This window comes from Phallusia mammillata, chromosome 7, assembly GCF_965637545.1.
Source record: "Phallusia mammillata chromosome 7, kaPhaMamm4.hap1.1, whole genome shotgun sequence".
Classification (NCBI taxonomy): Eukaryota; Metazoa; Chordata; class Ascidiacea; order Phlebobranchia; family Ascidiidae; genus Phallusia; species Phallusia mammillata.
In genome coordinates this window covers 17905323-17922804 of record NC_137258.1, presented here as the reverse complement: position 1 = coordinate 17922804, position 17482 = coordinate 17905323, and the positions used below count along the sequence as shown (strand labels likewise).

Genomic DNA, 17482 nt, shown 5'->3' with positions numbered 1-17482 from the left:
ACCTTGACCACGCTTTATGTTTGTTTGTTTTTTAAATGAAAAATTTTTTTTCGAAACTGTACGCAGTGGTGCGTAACGCTTGTTAACAATTTTCGCACTTACCATTTCGGCGAAATGATGATGGTTCTATTTGGTTTGGGTGGTCAAACAGTGTTGCCAGGTTGCGCTTTTGTCGCCGATTTGGGCTACTTTGGACGTCGAGTTGCGGGCTTTTTTCATGAGTTGCGGGTTGCGCATTTTTGGGCGGGTTTGTAAATGACATTTTCTACCGTATGTCGAGTAATGATTGCATTATTATTGTGACGTCAAAAACCTTGTAAGTTCAATTTTGACAAAAGAACAAATGAAACTGCCCAGAGCGTCGGAGATTTAACATCGAGCTGAGCAAAAGAATGCTTTCAGCCCACGCAATGGCATTGCGTTGCGGCAATGCAACGTTCACTTTTCAAACAAAGAAATTCAATAAACGCCTCCGATGTTACCCCGTAATAAGAATTGTCTCTTGGCCAAAATTTGTCTTTTATGTTTTAAATGTCATCTTACTTTGTTATTAATGCGAAACATGTTTGTTTTAAAGTGGAGATTAAAAAATTAAAAAAAAAAACAGCATGAAAAGTGAGTAAACACAGGGTGTTCAATAAAGTGTTACTGAAAACAGTTCAAATTCAATTTTAAAATGAACAAAAATTAAATCTGAAAAGGAGAAACCTAAATAATTATCATACGTATAGGTGAAAGTAGTGAAAATCAATCAGGGAGTCGAACCGGAACTGAACCCGAACCCGCGAACCGGTTTGAGCGGTTAATTTTATTAAACCCGAATTGAACCCGAACCGCTTATTACGATTTCCTAAAAACCCGAACCGGAGTTGAACCCCATATTTTGTTTGGTGTTGAACCCGAACCGGAACTGAACCAGTAAAAAATACAGTCTGTTTTATATTTTGTGATTTTTTTGAAACAGCACGGTCAAAATTCTTTACGAGTTTTATAAGGCCAGGTAGATGATGGTTAGAATTAAATTGAAACGAATGGAAATTTAAACCGGTTTAAAAACCGCAAACCGGTTCGGTACGGATAATTTGCCCAAACCGGACCAAAACCCGAACCCGAAAATATCCATTTTTAAAAACCGGAACCGAACCCGAACCCTTAAAAACAAAATGAAGCGAACCGGAACCGAACCTGAACCCGTATGACAAGCGGTTCGACTCCCTGCAATCAATTGCATTTCATGTATTTGTAAAATTGGGCTCCTTTTGGGCTACTTTTGACTGGTAAAGTTGCGCTTTTCCGCAATTTGACCTGGCAACACTGTGGTCAAAATTCGTTTTAAATCTTTCCTCTAATTGAATTGAATAAGTGCATGTGAAACTGACCAGTCTTATTCTGCAAGTTGAGATACTGAAAGGTAGAAGGGTTAAACGGTATCCACTGGCTAAAACTCGATTAGGAACAGATTGATTACAACCAAAATATCGGCTGTCCCTCGACCATTAGTTTATTTCTAAGTTATGATATGAAAAATCGTTCACAAACACATTAAAACTCAAAAACAAACGTATAACAATCTGTAAATAACTCGACAAGTTACGTTTTTTATCTTATTCAAGTAAAGGTGAAACCAGATGCTTGTCGTCATTCCTATAATGCCCTTTTGTCAACTTTTCGCGTACCATAAAGATAGCTAAGGCAACCAACAGTGCAATCAACACGATGGTCATGATATAAACCAAGTCGATAGTTTCCTCTGATGAATCGTCATTTCCAAGCATATCTGTAAAACATCATTAGCCAATATTTTATCACAAAGCCTAAAAAATATTTAGATAAACTGCTGAAATTTGTTAAAAACAATTAACACTGAACTGAATGTGTGATTCCTATAACTTTGCCTATCCTTTGTCAGTGTGGCTACAGGCTAGCAGTTTTAACCTGTATGATTCAAGTTCAAATGTTACCAGATTATTTAGAGTAAACAAAATGTAGGCAGAGTTTATAGGATAGAGAAAAAATACTAAAGTATATATATTACTTTTGTTGGCCTAATTACCTGCTCTTGTTGTTTGTTTTTGTTCTTTTTGCGATTTTTCAGCAACCAAATGAACAGGACCGACTGACAGTCGTTGGTAATCGTTTTGTTCCAAGGCACGTTTCTTTCTTTTAGTGCACATCTGAAAATACACGCAAATTTAAATACAAACGTTGAGAGATTTGAAGAAACTATTCCACAGTAGTAACATAGAGAAATTTCTACAAACCTGTCCAGGGCATGATCCAGTGGAATTTTGGCATATAGTGACATCACAGTGAATATAAATATGCTGTTGGTTGTCGGTGAAGTTGGTCCACACAAAACTTTTCAACTTAAAAGTGGCGTAGTCAGGTTTGTAATTTCTCAAAGCTTCCTTTGATCCACTCAATTCACTCTCGCTTAGTGGTGCCGTACAGCTAAACATGACAAAAAATTGAGACATGTTTTCGGTTAAGATGGACGTAAAGTCAAAAAATAGCAATTTAAAAACTTGTTTATAGAAGGTAAAATTGCCTCTTAGTATAGTGTAGACTATGTGTTTGTTTCGAGCAACGTGGGCACACCACTCTTTATTTGAGACAAAAATGCTTCATTGTTATTGTTTTTCCAAAGCAAATGTTAAGAAAGTTCCAGTCTAAGTTCGCCAAAACAAATCTTACCCCATTTCTATTATTGGGTAGGACGGTTGGCCGCTGGAGTTATCAGTCCGTGTTGCCCAGCATTGCTCTGCCTAAAATACAAAAAAAATACTAATTTTAAATAAATTGTTTTACGCCAAACCTACGTCACACTATCATGTCAAAACACAACATAATATCAAAACATTTCAACCAACCTGAACAATATAGTCATCGACTCCAGAGGGAATTTGATCAAGATTGACTTTAGCGAAAATGTAATCAGGGACTGTTACTTCCGCGTTTGCTGCCAGTGATTGGTTAAACCACTCGTTATTGTAGAGATTGAGAGAGATTTCGAATTCGCCAGATACAGGGTCAGCAGCTTGCTCATTTTCTCTTAAAGAAAGAAGGTGCTAGAATTAGATACATGTTTCTAGAAGATGTATGAGTATGAGTCAGGCGCGCCGGACCATTAGGCCAAGTTCCTATCTTCTTTTACAGGGTTCGAACCTAGGACACTCTCGGGGACGAATCCCGATCAAGGATTTTTTTAAGTCTTTATATGGGTCAGGCGCCGGACCATTCGGCCAAGTTCCTATTTCAAACTTTTTGTCATGTTTAGCTGTACGACGCCACTTAGCGGTGAATCGAAAACAATAGCCAAACCCAATCAGATTTAATACTAGCATCTTAAGTCAATATTAAGAATTAAACAAATGCTAAAAAAATGTCTCTTTGGTCTTGATTGCATTGGAAAGAAAGGGAAGGCTTTTAGTTTCTTTAACGCAACTTCGATAATGCAGACAAGAACTAACGAGACTTGTGGCATGATGACGTCAGATTGCACGACGTATGACGCGTCAAAGTCGCAAGTAATGGTGATGCTGTGTGAGATGTAACGTTGAACTTGCAGAGATCTGTTCATTGCCTTGAAGTTCCGAATAATCAAAGTGGCGTTTAACTGGTCACCCCCATTCTGTTGTAAAAATAAAACACAAACTAAATGTAAAGTTTTCGTTGAGTTGAAAACTGCAAGTTGCAAATTAGTTAACCAATTGATCAACTGTGACACTACAATCAGGGAGTCGAACCGGAACTGAACCCGAACCCGCGAACCGGTTTGAGCGGTTAATTTCTTTAAACCCGAACCGAACCCGAACCGCTAATTACGATTTTCTAAAAACCTGAACCGGAGTTGAACCCCATTTTTTGTTTGGCGTTGGACCCGAACCGGTACCGAACCATTAAAAAATGCAGTCGGTTTTATATTTTGCGATTTGTTTTTCGAAACAGCACACTGAAGAATACGCGACATAACATTTATAGGGCGTGTCAAAAATAACAGTGCACGGGCAAAATTATTTTGGAGTTTGGTGAGGCCAGGTATGTGATCGGTAGAAATAAATTAAAACGAAAACAAATTGAACCGGTTTAAAAACCGCAAACCGGTTCGGACCGGATAATTTGTCCAAACCGGAACAAAACCCGAACCCGAAAATATACATTTTTAAAAACCGGAACCGAACCCGAACCCTTAAAAACAAAAACAAATGAACCCGAACCGAACCTGAACCCATATGACAAGCGGTTCGACTCCCTGACTACAATAGATAACTTAAATTTATTGTGGAATCGGCAAAGATTGTATCTGACAAATAATTTTGTGATTACTTGACATTTTAACTGGATTACAGCCATGCAAGGTCGAATTAAGTCGTTAAGATCAGTGTTCTTCAACCGGTGTGCACGGTGCACCATAGGGTGCACCAAAATATGCATGGGGTGCACCAGTACGAAAAGGTTATACAAGGGTGCATCACAAACTTTTAATGATACAGTAATTTTTGCTATTTTCTCAAGTTTGTTTGAATGCTGTTTTATGACATGCAACACTACTCGCAAGCAGCCTGTAGTCATAATCGAACTCTCACCGACAGTGTGTAAAACTTCGGCAGCTCCGATCGGTTTAATTGACTTGATGATATGCATAATGATTTTTCATGTCGCTTTTAACCTCAGTTTACTTTTTAAGTAAACAGGGTGCATGAGTTCGTCACAATAACTTTAGGGGTTCACCATACCAAAAAAGGTTGAAGAGCACTGGTTTAGATCCAATGCACAGCGTCGGTACATTTGAAATACCGGTAGAGCTACTGACACCATACCTCACGGCAGACCCACGTTTAGCAAACTTTCCATAAGTTCTGATAATTTTCAAAAGAAAAAAACACGAATTCGGTCCGGGTGTATGACTGGCAACGTAGGGTCAGGGTTTAGGGCCGTAACTTTGGGCCAGGCCTATAAACCTGTATCAAACGCCAACTGTTCGGTTGTTATTACGCATAATTTCTGTCTTACCTCGTATGTTGCATCGCACTCAGAGATGGTAAAGTTGAATATTGGGGAATCCCCTGTTGTTTTGCATTTACTTGGGATGCTTGCGAGAGCGATTTGTCGACTGGATGAGATGTAAAGTGTGTCTCCACTGTCATACTTTAAATCGGTCAAATCGCTTGGACTCAATCTGCAGGTTGTAACACAAGGAAAAAAATCAAACATGAACAGTTTAAAGCTGTTGAACATTATGTAATAGTGAGTAATAAATGAAAACAAATCCAGAATCATTTTGTCCGTTTGAGTATCGTTAAGCAAACTTACCTTTTGAAAGAGACAAAATAGGATAAAAAAACATCATAATAGGCATTCTTAACCAACCCGGCAACCTTCAAGGTTTTTTTGGCAAAATTAATTAGGAGGGTAGTCCAAACGTTATGGTCGTACATAAGATTACGTTAGTGGGCAATAATTTCTTTTTATTTGTAAAACATATTGTAAAGTTGAGCGTCAAAAGTGTGAAAAAACTACTGCGGTTATCGCAAACATGAGCATAAGCGCCAGAGCCGTTTAGTACTTGACCAAAGAGTTGCAGACCAAATGATTAAGAGCGTAGGTTGTGAACTATACTTACATTATAATCACATCCTCCTCACAAACCACAGATCGTGCAGGCTCTGAAAGAACACAAAATATTTATAATAAAGCCTACGCATTAAACCTAAGGGATTTTATAGATAATGACCGAAAAAGTAAAACTAATCCCTAAGGAAACTGTTTTAGTCTAGCGGCATATAATATTTTGTCAAATAAGGTTCTTACCGGAGGTGATTTTGACAGTAAACATGCCGTTGGGCGGGTCAGTATCACTAGTTGAAATCAACCTAAAACCGGTTCCCGTTGTTTCAAACACAAACGGAGCGACGGTTCCGGATTGTTGAAGGTGCGGTGCATCGGGATCACTGGGCAGAATCTGCAAATAAAATTAACATCAAATATTGTCTCCACTAGTTCCCACGTTTCATAGAAAACAAAAAAACGTTTTGTTTTGTTTTCGAAAACTTTTGAGAAATTTAGTAGTTTTGAAATGTTTACCAGGCAATTCGCAGGGTCAAATCTTACCGACACAAATTCTTTTTCAGCTTCGGTTTCGAACAATGTAAAGTTGAATAAAAACTTTTTTGGGGAGTCCGTCGAATGTTCATAAATGCAATACTTGAACGGTCCAACCGACACGGTGAATTCAGTAGGTAGTACCAGTGGATCAATCATATTGCAACTACCTGGAGCAGGTACGGACCATTAGCCGGTTTGAGCCAGAAAAAATATTAGAATTAATCATAATGATTAAAGTCGGGTTGCTTTGTGGAACAATTATTCTATGTGTGGTAGAAAAGTAACAGAAATCCTAGACACGACTATTTAAATAGATTAAGCTAACTGTGTTAAATGTAAGTCTGCAGACTACGGGTTGATCAATGGTACAGTCTATACCTAAATGCAGCGATTTCCGGCTTGGTGATTGTTCTATGACGCTATTGTGTGTCTCTGTCTATTTTTCACCAAGCAAATAGAACCTTACTGGTCATCATTTAAATGTCTCCAAATACCCACCTGGGCTAGCACGAACCGATACACTTGTGTGTGTGTTTGGAAGCTGGCAAGAAAAGAAAATTGAAGATCCGGCTGGTGCTTGCAAGGGTCCTGTGGTCTCTCCGTTCCCAGTAAAACGACCCAACAGCTGTCCGGATGAATCAGCCCCAGCGTACGCCTGCATGCAGCAGAATATAGACAAAATATAACCAATTAGTTGCAGTTTGATGAGTTTTGTAGGATTGTTCGAAAACGGTATTGGAAAAGGGTTTTCCATGCGACCATGGCAACGAAAATGCACATATTGAGCTACTAACAATATTGTAACAGCAAATTTGAAATAGAAAAATAAAAAAAATAGCACAATTCAAAAATAGGATTTGCCGGACAACGTGTATTGTAGAAACAGAAAGGTCATTTTTTTTCAATTTATTTTTTGTTTGAATGTGAAACTATAAGCATTAATTTCATGCAATAAAAACGTTCGGTGCATCACTGTTTGCAAAATGTGGTTTGACAACTAAACTGTTTTTACCTCACAGTAGTCATTGTTACCAAGTGTCCCTGATGCAAGTATTATGTAAGAAGGCGAGTCCGGAAAATGCATCAGAGGAACGTAAGTATATTTCCAAGTGTAAGTAGCGCACGAAATACCGATGTTTTGGGTCTTTGAGGAAGGACCCGAATAGTCGGGTGAACTGCATGTCGGTGCGCTACCTATAAACAAGGAAATGATTAAAGCGAGCAAAAACAGATTAAAACAATAAAGCTAAAGCTAGCTAAGGTTGGCACTGGAAGTTATTTTTCATAGCAAGCTTGACGATTTGCGTGTTTATATTGAAGTCCTAATTTAAACTGTTTTATTGTTTGTTTTCGGTTGTTAAGGTTGAAAATCCAGTCTACACGCACAAATCCATCTGCTTTCTGTTTATTATTGATATCACCTGGCACAAACAGCTTAATCACAACAATGCTGGCACGCGAAGTCATTACCATATGGAAATCACAAGTAAATTGACACTTGTCGCTTAAAAGGTTGCCGACCGCTGCAGCCTGCATTAGAATAATCGAGTGCGTTGGACTTTTTTAAATACAAATTAGGATTGGGCTACTTAGTCTATTACAATAGTAATTATTACAATGTCGATAATTATCGGAAAGAAAAAATCCACCATTGTAAAGAAACATATTTTACTAAATGAAATCGGACCGTTTTGCAAAAACTACAAGTTTAAGACTGAGCCAAAAACCAAACTTACAAAACCCAAGTCCAAGTCCAATGCCCTGGAACATTTTTTTGCTCAAAAATAAACTTTGAAATGCAAAAAATGGCACAGCGCGTGGCAAACCTTTTTCTTGTAACATAAAACTGCATGCCAAAATTTGTGTAAAAGGCACAGAACCGACGGAAAAATATGGCTTTTGTGAAAGAACCGGCCCACCACTGATTGAACCTAAAAGACTTTATAGATAATGGCCGAAAACCGAAGTGCATCTAATCATTGAAGATTACGTAAAAAGGAAAGTAAAAATAATTCATCAGAAAACCGATTTAGTCTAGCGCCATAAAATATTTTGTCAATTAAGGTTCTTACCGGAGGTGATTTTGACTGTAAAAACGCCGTTGAGAAGGTCAGTATCACTAGTTGAAATCAACTTAAAACCGGTTCCCGTTGTTTCAAACACAAACGGAGAGACGGATCCAGATTCCAGAAGGTGCGGTGCATCGGGATCACTGGGCAGAATCTGCAAATAAAATTAACATCAAAATATTGTCTCTACTAGTTCCCACGATTCATAGAAAACAAACAAAACGTTTCATTTTTTTCGAAAACTTCTGTTTGACGCTTAGTATTGACATTTTGAAATATCTTTTATTTAGGCACCAAGCGTCATTGGCGAAACCAGGGGAAAAAGCCTATGCTCTCCTTCAAAATTTTAAAAATTCATATTTTTGCACCACGCTTAAACTGCTAATGCTAAGCGTAAACTAATTCTGAAAAGGCTCTGGGCTTTAAAATGTTTAGCCTACCAGGCAATTCGCGGGGTCAAATCTTACCGACACAAATTCTTTTTCAGCTTGGGTATCGAACAATGTGAAGTTGAATGTAAACGTGCTTTTTTGGTCCGTGGAATGTTCATAAATGCAATACTTGGACCCTCCACTCGACACGGTGAATTCAGTAGGTAGTACCAGTGGATCAATCATTTCGCAATCACCTGGAACAGGTACGGAACATTAGCCAGTTTTGTGCCAGGAAGAAATATAAGAATTAATCATAATGATTAAAGTTGGATTGCTTTGTAGAAAAACTAATCTATGTGTGGTAGAAAAGTAACAGAAATCCTAGACACGATTATATTTGAATAAAACTGTGTTATTCTGTTTTGGAACAATTGCATTTGAACATTTAAAAGGACTGTTATTTGCTAACCTTTTTAGGTCTTGGGAAATAGTTTTCCTTCTACTAAAACGGCAGACTTAATAACAATGCGTGGTATTAAATGTGAGTCTGTGGACTATGGGTTGATAAATACTACAGGCTGTACCAAAATGCAGCTATTTCCGGCTTGGTGATTGTTCTGTGATGTTATTATGTCGCAATGTCTATTTTTTTCACAAAGCAAAATGAATTCTACTGGCTATCATTGAAATGCCTTCAAATACCCACCAGGGCTAGCACGAACCGACACACTTGTGTGTGTGTTTGGAAGCTGGCAAGAAAAGAAAATTGAAGAGCCGGCTGGTGCTTGCAAGGGTCCTGTGGTCTCTCCGTTCCCAGTAAAACGACCCAGCAGCTGGCCGGATGAATCAGCCCCAGCGTACGCCTGCAAACCTTGTCATTATTTTTTGAAATTTTCCCTTAGCCATTATTTCGAGGGCTCGCGGTCCTTAAGCCCGAGTGTGCATTTCAGAAAAACAAAAGTTAATTGCAGAATGTTAGTTAGTGGCACAAACCGACGTCAAATAAGATTATAGAACTACTTCAACCTTTTCGCGGTCCTCCCGAAATTGCCTTACGGACCCTTAAGAGACCGCGGGCCCGAGTTTGAGAACCACTGATATAAAACGAAACACGGGTTAGACTTGGCAGTTTGAATTGTTAGTTGTTACATATCGTTTCGCTAAAGAACTTTTAAAGCTGTCAAAATACTTGTTTTACAAAATGCCTATTAGGCGTTCCGGGCTGTGGGCCCAAATTCAATTTAACAAACATTGTAGTGCAAAATTGCTGACATTCATACCGACAGAATTGTAATTTGGTCAAAATCGAGTTTGTGTCTTGCCACTATCAAGTCACCAAATAAACCTAAACCCCTATTTGACACAAATCCCTGTTTGACACAAATCCCTGTTTAAAAGATTCCACTCAAACATAAAGTCTATAGGACTTGACTTGGACTCACTTTTGGTTGCATGCTTGAGAGAGCTCTGAATAGAAACAGGGACTTGTTCAGTAGGCTAATCAGTAACCAAACCTTTTAAAAACACAAACCGGACCTAAAGGCCTGTGTAAAAATGATTTGAAAGTAGATGGTCAGGCGTGTAGTTGCCTAACTAAAAAAACATTTGACAATCATAAAAAATGCACAATTTAAAAAAAGGATTGCCGATCAACGCGTATTGTAGAAACAGAAAAGGTGTATTTTTTCTGTTTTTTATAAGCATTAATTTCATGCAATAAAAACGTTCGGTGCATCACTGTTTGCAAAATGTATTTTGTCAACTAAACTGTTTTTACCTCACAGTAGTCATTGTCACCAAGTGTCCCTGATGCAAGTATTATGTAAGGAGGCGAGTCCGGAAAATTGCTTGGAGGAACGTAAGTATATTTCCAAGTGTAAGTTGGGCACGAAGTAGCGATGTTTTGGGTCGTTGAGTCAGGACCCGAATAGTCGGGTGAACTGCATGCCGGTGCGCTACCTATAAACAAGGAAATGATTGAAGCGAGCAAAAACAGATGTAAACAATAAAGCTAAAGCTAGCTGAGGTTGTTTTTCATAGCAGGTTTAACGATTTGCGTGTTTATATTAAAGTCCCAATTTAAACTGTTACATTGTTTGGTTTCGGTTGTTTGGGTTTAAAATCCATCCTACACGCACAAATCTATCTGCTTTCTGTTTACCATTGATATCAGCTTGCACAAACCACCTACTCACAAAACTGTTGGCACGCGAAGTCATAACCAGACATGGGGCCATTCGTATTCGTCATTCGTATTCGAATGCATTCGAATACAGGTTTTGCCACCTTCGTGCTGTATTCGAATGATTTTGGCTTTCGTTCGATAGTGCATGAATACAATTCGAATAGTTGAAGTTAACTTTTGAACCGACAATTCATGAATACAAAAACTTGAGTAAATTTGTTCGAATACAATTCGAATTGTTGTAGGTTTTTGCCAATCTAAGAATTTGCAAATTCGAATACACGATAGTTTTTACGAATATAATTCGAATTGTTGTCGGCCTTTGGCAAGGTAACAATTCGTAAAATCGAATACATGACTACATTTTTACGAATACAATTCGAATTGTTGTCAACCTTTGGCAACGTAAGATACGTAAAATCGAATACATGACTACATTTTTACGAATACAATTCGAATTGTCGATTGCCTCCAGACTAGAAGTAGTCGAGAATATTTTGCTACATATTTTTGCCTAATAGATTCGAATACAATTCAAATTGGCAGTGAATGTGACCTGATTTGACAAGTTTTTGTTTATGTTACGAAACAATGACATATAGAAGTTTAATTGTGACGTTACATAAATGTAATTGTGTTACAAAGCTTGCAACATTGGGTTGTTCTCAGCACATGACAGGTGTAGCGTGTTCATAAAGCAAACATTTCATGTAAATTTGGTGAAATTTATATAACGGAGACTTAAATCAGTCAAGCTAATGTGGCAAAAAAGCTCGTTGGTTTACATTTTTACCAATAAATTTGCAATTCATAAACCCATGGTACTTTTTGATCGAATACCTTTTAAGTTTCGGGGCATTTTATTTCTTTTATTTTCCGCAACTACAAATATCCGAATCGGTGCATTCGAATGTTATTCGAATTGTTTGCTTCTTACAACAACTGAACAATTCGTGATTACAAATATAATTAGAACTATTAATTCGAATACAATTCGGATTGCTTCATTTCAAAAAGTACGAAGTATTCATGAATACGAATACACGCTTGTGGTTTATTCGAATAGTATTCGAATTACACGTTGTTGTTTTTTGGTCAACTATTCATGAATACTAATACTTGACACGCTTTATTCGAATACAATTCGAATTGCTGCCACCTTAACATTACGAAACAGTTCGTGAATACGAATACCTGACTCGCATTATTCGAATACAATTCGAATTGCCGAACTTTAAAAAGTGCGTAGAATTCATGAATACGAATACATGCCTTGGTTTATTCGAATAGTATTCGAATTACTTGTCGTTGTAGTTTGGTCAACAATTCATGAATACAAATACTTGACTCGTTTTATTCGAATACAATTCGAATTACTGTCACTCAAAAATTACCAAAGTATTCATGAATTCGAATACAGTCATGCAGGTATTCGTAAAGTATTCGAATACAGGACGCGAGTATTCGACCCCATGTCTGATCATAACCACATGGAAATAACAGGTAAATTGACACTTGTCGCTTAAAAGGTTGCCGACCGCTACAGTCTGCATTGGAATAATCCAGTGCGTGGACGTTTTTTAAATACAAATCAGGATTGGGCTACTTAGTCTATTATAATAGTCTATTATTATAATATCGATAGTCATCGAAAAAAACCAAATCCACCATTGTAAAGAAACATATTATTCTAAATAAAATCCGACTTTGTAGCAAAAACTACAAGTTTAAGACTGAGCTAAAAACCAAATTTACAAAACACAAGTTCAAGTCCAATGTCCTTGAAATGCAAAAAAATGGCACAGCGCTGTAGTGAATTTATACGCTTGAGTGGTTTTCTGCTACGTAGTCTTTCTTGTACCTCTCCACCAGCTTGGAGGGGATACTGGTAACGCGCGCGTGCTGTGCGGTTGTGCTGTTGGCTCCTGACAATAAAACACTACAAGCGCGTTGCAAGCCGTTTACATATTTGTGTAAGCGGCACAGAACCGACTGAAAAATATGGCTTTTGTTAAAGAACCGGCTGACAAAACATTTAAATCCCACCACTGATTGAACCTAAAAGATTTTGTAGATAATAGCCGAAAACCGAAGTGCATCTAATCCAAACATTAACATTGAAGGTTACGTAAAACGAAAAGTAAAAATAATTCATCAGAAAACCGTTTTAGTCTAGCGCCATAAAATGTTTTGTCAATTAAGGTTCTTACCGGAGGTGATTTTGACAGTAATAACGCCGTTGGGCAGGTCAGTATCGCCGGTTAAAATCATCCTAAAACCGGTTCCCGTTGTTTCAAACACAAACGGAGAGACGCTTCCGGATTGTAGAAGGTGCGGTGCATCGGGATCACTGGGCAGAATCTGCAAATAAAATTAACATCCAAATATTGTCTCCACTAGTTCCCACGTTTCATAGAAAACCAAAAACGTTTCCTTTGTTGAAAAGTTGTCTTTGACGCTTCCTATTGACATCGATTTTAAAATATCTTTTTTAGGCACCGAGCGTCATTGGCGAAACCAGGGGGGAAAAGCCTATGCTCTCCTCCAAAATTTTAAAAATGCATACTTTTGTACCACACCTTAAAATGCTAATGGTGAACGCAAAATAATTCTGATAAGGTTTGGGGTTTAAACATTTGTGTTTGATTTACTTTTGAGAATTTTAGAAGTTTTAAAATGTTTACCAGGCAATTCGAATCTTACCGATACAAATTCTTTTTCAGCTTGGATATCGAACAATGTAAAGTTGAATGTAAAGGTGCTTTTTTGGTCCGTGGAATGTTCAAAAATGCAATACGCGGACGGTCCAATGGACCTGGTAAATTCCGTAGGTAGTACAAGTGGATCAATCATATTGCAACTACCTGGAGCAGGTACAGAACTTTAGCCGGTTTTGTGCCCGGAAGAAATATAAGAATTGATGATAATGGTTAAAGTCGGGTTGCTTTGTAGAATAACTAATCTATGTGTGGTAGAAAAGTAACAAAAATCCTAGACACGACTATTTGAATACATTAAGCTAACTGTGTTATTCTGTTTTGTAACAATTCCATTTGAAAATTTAAAAGGACTGTTATTTGCTAACTTTTTATGTCTTGGGAAATAGTTTTTCTTTTACTTAAAAGGCAGATCTAATGAAAATGCGTGGTATTAAATGTAAGTCTGCGGACTATGGGTTGATAAATACTACAGACTATACCTAAATGCAGCTATTTCCGGCTTGGTGATTGTTTAATGCTATTGTGTGGCTCTGTTCATTTTTCACCGAGCAAACAAAAACTTTATTGGCTATCATTTAAATGTCTCCAAATACCCACCAGGGCTAGCACGAACCGACACACTTGTGTGTGTGTTTGGAAGCAGGCAAGAAAAGAAAATTGAAGAGCCGGCTGGTGCTTGCAAGGGTCCTGTGGTCTCTCCGTTCCCAGTAAAACGACCCAACAGCTGGCCGGATGAATCAGCCCCAGCGTACGCCTGTATGCAGCAGAATATAGACAAAATATAACCAATTAGTTGCAGTTTTATGAGTTTTATAGGTTTGTTTGTAAAACGGTGTTGGAAAAGGGTTTTCCATGCGACCATCGGCAACGAAAATGCATATATTGATCTACTAACAATATTGTAACAGCAAATTTGAAACTGCCAAACAAAAGTATAAATCGTTAAAGTCGGCAATTACTTGTTTGATTTTTCTAACATAATACGAAGCAACAACTTTTAAAGCTGTTAAAATACTTGATTTACAAAATATCTATTAGGCTTTCCCGGCTGTGGGCCCAAATCCAATTTAACAAACGTATTGGTGCTAAATTGCTGACATTCATACCGACAGAATAGGAAATTTGGTCAAAATCAAGTAAAGTGTGTCCTTTCACAATCAAGTCACCAAATAAATCTGCACCAATCGATGATAAACCTAAACCCCTATTTGACACAAATCCATGTTTAAAAGATTTTACTCAAACATAAGGGTATATGCCTTGACCCGGACTAACATTTGGTTGCATGCAGGGCCGGATTAACACCATTAGAGGCCCCAAGCACTAAAACAATTTGGTGCCCCTTACACCATTTTTAATTCGAAATATAAACGTAAAAACAAAAATTCTTCATCGAGATTTCGATTTTAACATAATATACAGCAAGGGTAATAGACTATAAGCTTAGCTGATAGTAAACTGGCAGATTTGTTTCAGAATGTCAGAAATACTTCAAAACTCAATTAAAAACGCCTAATTTTGCTGCTGCGTTCCCCAGTCTCAGCACTGTTGCCCAATTGTAAAACATACCAGTATTAGCGTCGTGTTTAATTTACGTTTGCCACATACGCGAATAAGTTTTCAAACAGCATGTTATTAACTAATCATTGCCTTACTGTCTTGACCAGGGGTGCCCAATCTTTTTTGACTCAAGATCGACGTTTGAGGTAGTCCAACTCTCGGGATCTACCATTCCAATACAAACTAACAAGATAATGCAAGACTATGTGTGTATTACCAAAGGAAAACTAGCATTTTCCGAGCCCTGTTTTACGTTTTTTATCGTGGTTTGGGTGTGACTTTTTACACTGCATTGAACTTAATTTTTTATAATTCATCCGATGCTAAGCTTGATAATAGATTACCAGCACAAAGTAACCATTACTACTGTAACTATTATTTTTGTGACGTAACTATTACTTTTGTGACTTTTGCGACGTAAAGCGTCGACTGAGTATTTGTGGTGTGAACATATCAACAAATCCTAATGAATAACTTTCACAATAAAGTGATCTATGTAGGGCAATATTCTCTAAAAACGCATTACAAAACAAGTAGTTAATTTTCTGAATCCCTCGCGGTCGACTTGATATCAGTCCGAGATCGACCAGTCGATCGCGATCGACGGGTTGGGCACCCATGAGTCTTGTCTGTTTCAGGTTTTAACAAACAGAACAACGCAACGTTGTTACGTCATATAGCACGCAATCAATCCCTTTTGTCAGTTATTTTATTTTATTTTCTCGCTCTATAAACAGAACTTATTCATTTTCGTTACATTTTGAATATAGTTGTAGTTTTTTGTTAGATTCAATAATTTACCTAGAAACCATTTCTGTGGTGCCCCTCCTTTACTTGATGCCCTAAGCACGTGCTTATATTGCTTATAGGTTAATCCAGCACTAGTTGCATGCTTTAAAAATCCCTGATTAGAAACGGGGACTTGTTGAGTAGACTATAATCAGTAACAAACCTTTAAAAACACAAGCCGGTGTAAAAATGATTTAAAATTAAATGGTCATTTAATTATTACGTTTTATTTGTTAAAATGTGAAACTTTAAGCATCAAGTTATGCAATAAAAATGTTCGATGCATCACTGGTTGCAAAATGTATTTAGTCAACTAAACTGTTTTTACCTCGCAGTAGTCATCGTTACCAAGTGTCCCTGATGCAAGGATTATGTAAGCAGGCGCGTCCGGTAAATGATTTGGACGAATGTAAGTATATTTCCAGGTGTAAGTTGTGCACGCAGTACCGATGTTTTGGGTCGTTGAGTCAGGACCCGAATAGTCAGGTGAACTGCATGCCGCTGCGCTACCTATAAACAAGGAACATATTAAAAGCGAGGAGGAGTCTTTCCGGGACTTGGTATCGGTATCACGCCTTTAATAAGCCTGGCGTACTATGATTTACAAAGAGTATGTTGTGACAGATGGTCTGCATCGACGCTCCAGCCTACACGCATAAATATATATGGTTTCTGTTTATTAATAATATCTGCTGGCACAAACCACTTACTTACAAAAATGTTGGCACGCGAAGTCAATACCACATGGAAATAACAAGTAAATTGTCACATTTCGCAGGGGTCGGCAACCTTTTTTGTGCACTGCGGACGCTTTTGAAACTACAATTTATCGCGGAATTAGTTTATCATCCCGGGGATACATGGGTAAAATGTTTTGTAGCATTTAATCTAAAAAATTATACGGCCCGGTAACGACCGGCGTTTGCCGACCACTGGCTTAAAAGGTTGCCGACCCCTGCAGTCTGCATTAGAGTATTCCAGTGCGTTGGACTTTTTTTTAAATACAAATCAGGATTGGGCTATATACAGGTCTGTTACAATAGCCTATTATTATAATATTTTTCGATAAACCCAAAACCCACCATTGTAAATAAAAATATTTTACTTTTTTTCGAAATTAAGACTTTATGTAAGTGGCCCGTATCACAGGCCAGTGCCTAAAAAGTTGTTCTTTTAAGCAAATTTGTGACTCCAAACCGACGGACGAGACGGTCTAAGATTTTAATAATTTGTTGCTATATTTTGTCATTAAAGTCCAAACAAGCACAAGAAAAGATTCGTCCCACAAAAACAAATTTATTATGGCAAACAACCTTAACTTTTAAAGTATAATTTGTAAATAAAACTTACTTTCATTCACCAGCAATAGTAGAGCGATTGTACCAAAAACCAAACGCCGAAGTACCATTTTCGTTTGCTGTCGTCAAGAATAATTTTTCAAACTCCTAATAAAATTTTGTTCATACCGACTCTATGCACATCGCAACCTTATATAAATACAATGGAACCACTCAGGTATATAGGGCCGTTATTTCCGTAAATTGTAGCTAATTTGTCCTGGATGCCAATCATTTCCTTTAAGCAGTGGGTATTGCTGCCGAAGCGTTTATTCCTTAACTGCAGGGACAACTATAGTAACCACCACTGTACTTATTTTAAGTGTATAATATCCTTGTTATG

At 37.7% G+C, this 17482-nt stretch overlaps 1 protein-coding gene across 2 annotated transcripts; it reads right to left on the bottom strand.

Annotated features, from left to right (window-relative positions):
* Positions 1-1476: 1476 nt before the first annotated feature.
* LOC145237218 (uncharacterized) lies at positions 1477-17302 on the bottom strand. 2 transcript variants are annotated; one of them, XM_080099999.1, is made up of 21 exons: positions 17153-17302; positions 16131-16312; positions 14051-14207; positions 13437-13597; positions 12944-13094; positions 10326-10507; positions 9255-9411; positions 8642-8802; positions 8178-8328; positions 7118-7299; positions 6604-6760; positions 6112-6272; positions 5812-5962; positions 5624-5666; positions 5014-5179; positions 3471-3631; positions 2871-3051; positions 2695-2765; positions 2262-2451; positions 2054-2174; positions 1477-1777 (listed from the first exon to the last, which is right to left on the bottom strand). In XM_080099999.1, the coding sequence occupies exons 1-21, from the start codon at positions 17208-17210 to the stop codon at positions 1605-1607; spliced, it is 3117 nt and encodes a 1038-aa protein (XP_079956125.1). In that variant the 5' UTR covers positions 17211-17302; the 3' UTR covers positions 1477-1604. The 2 variants fall into 2 exon arrangements, with proteins under 2 accessions (XP_079956125.1, XP_079956126.1); XM_080100000.1 differs by lacking the exons at positions 13437-13597; positions 17153-17302 and having other exon boundaries at positions 16131-16217.
* Positions 17303-17482: the final 180 nt, after the last annotated feature.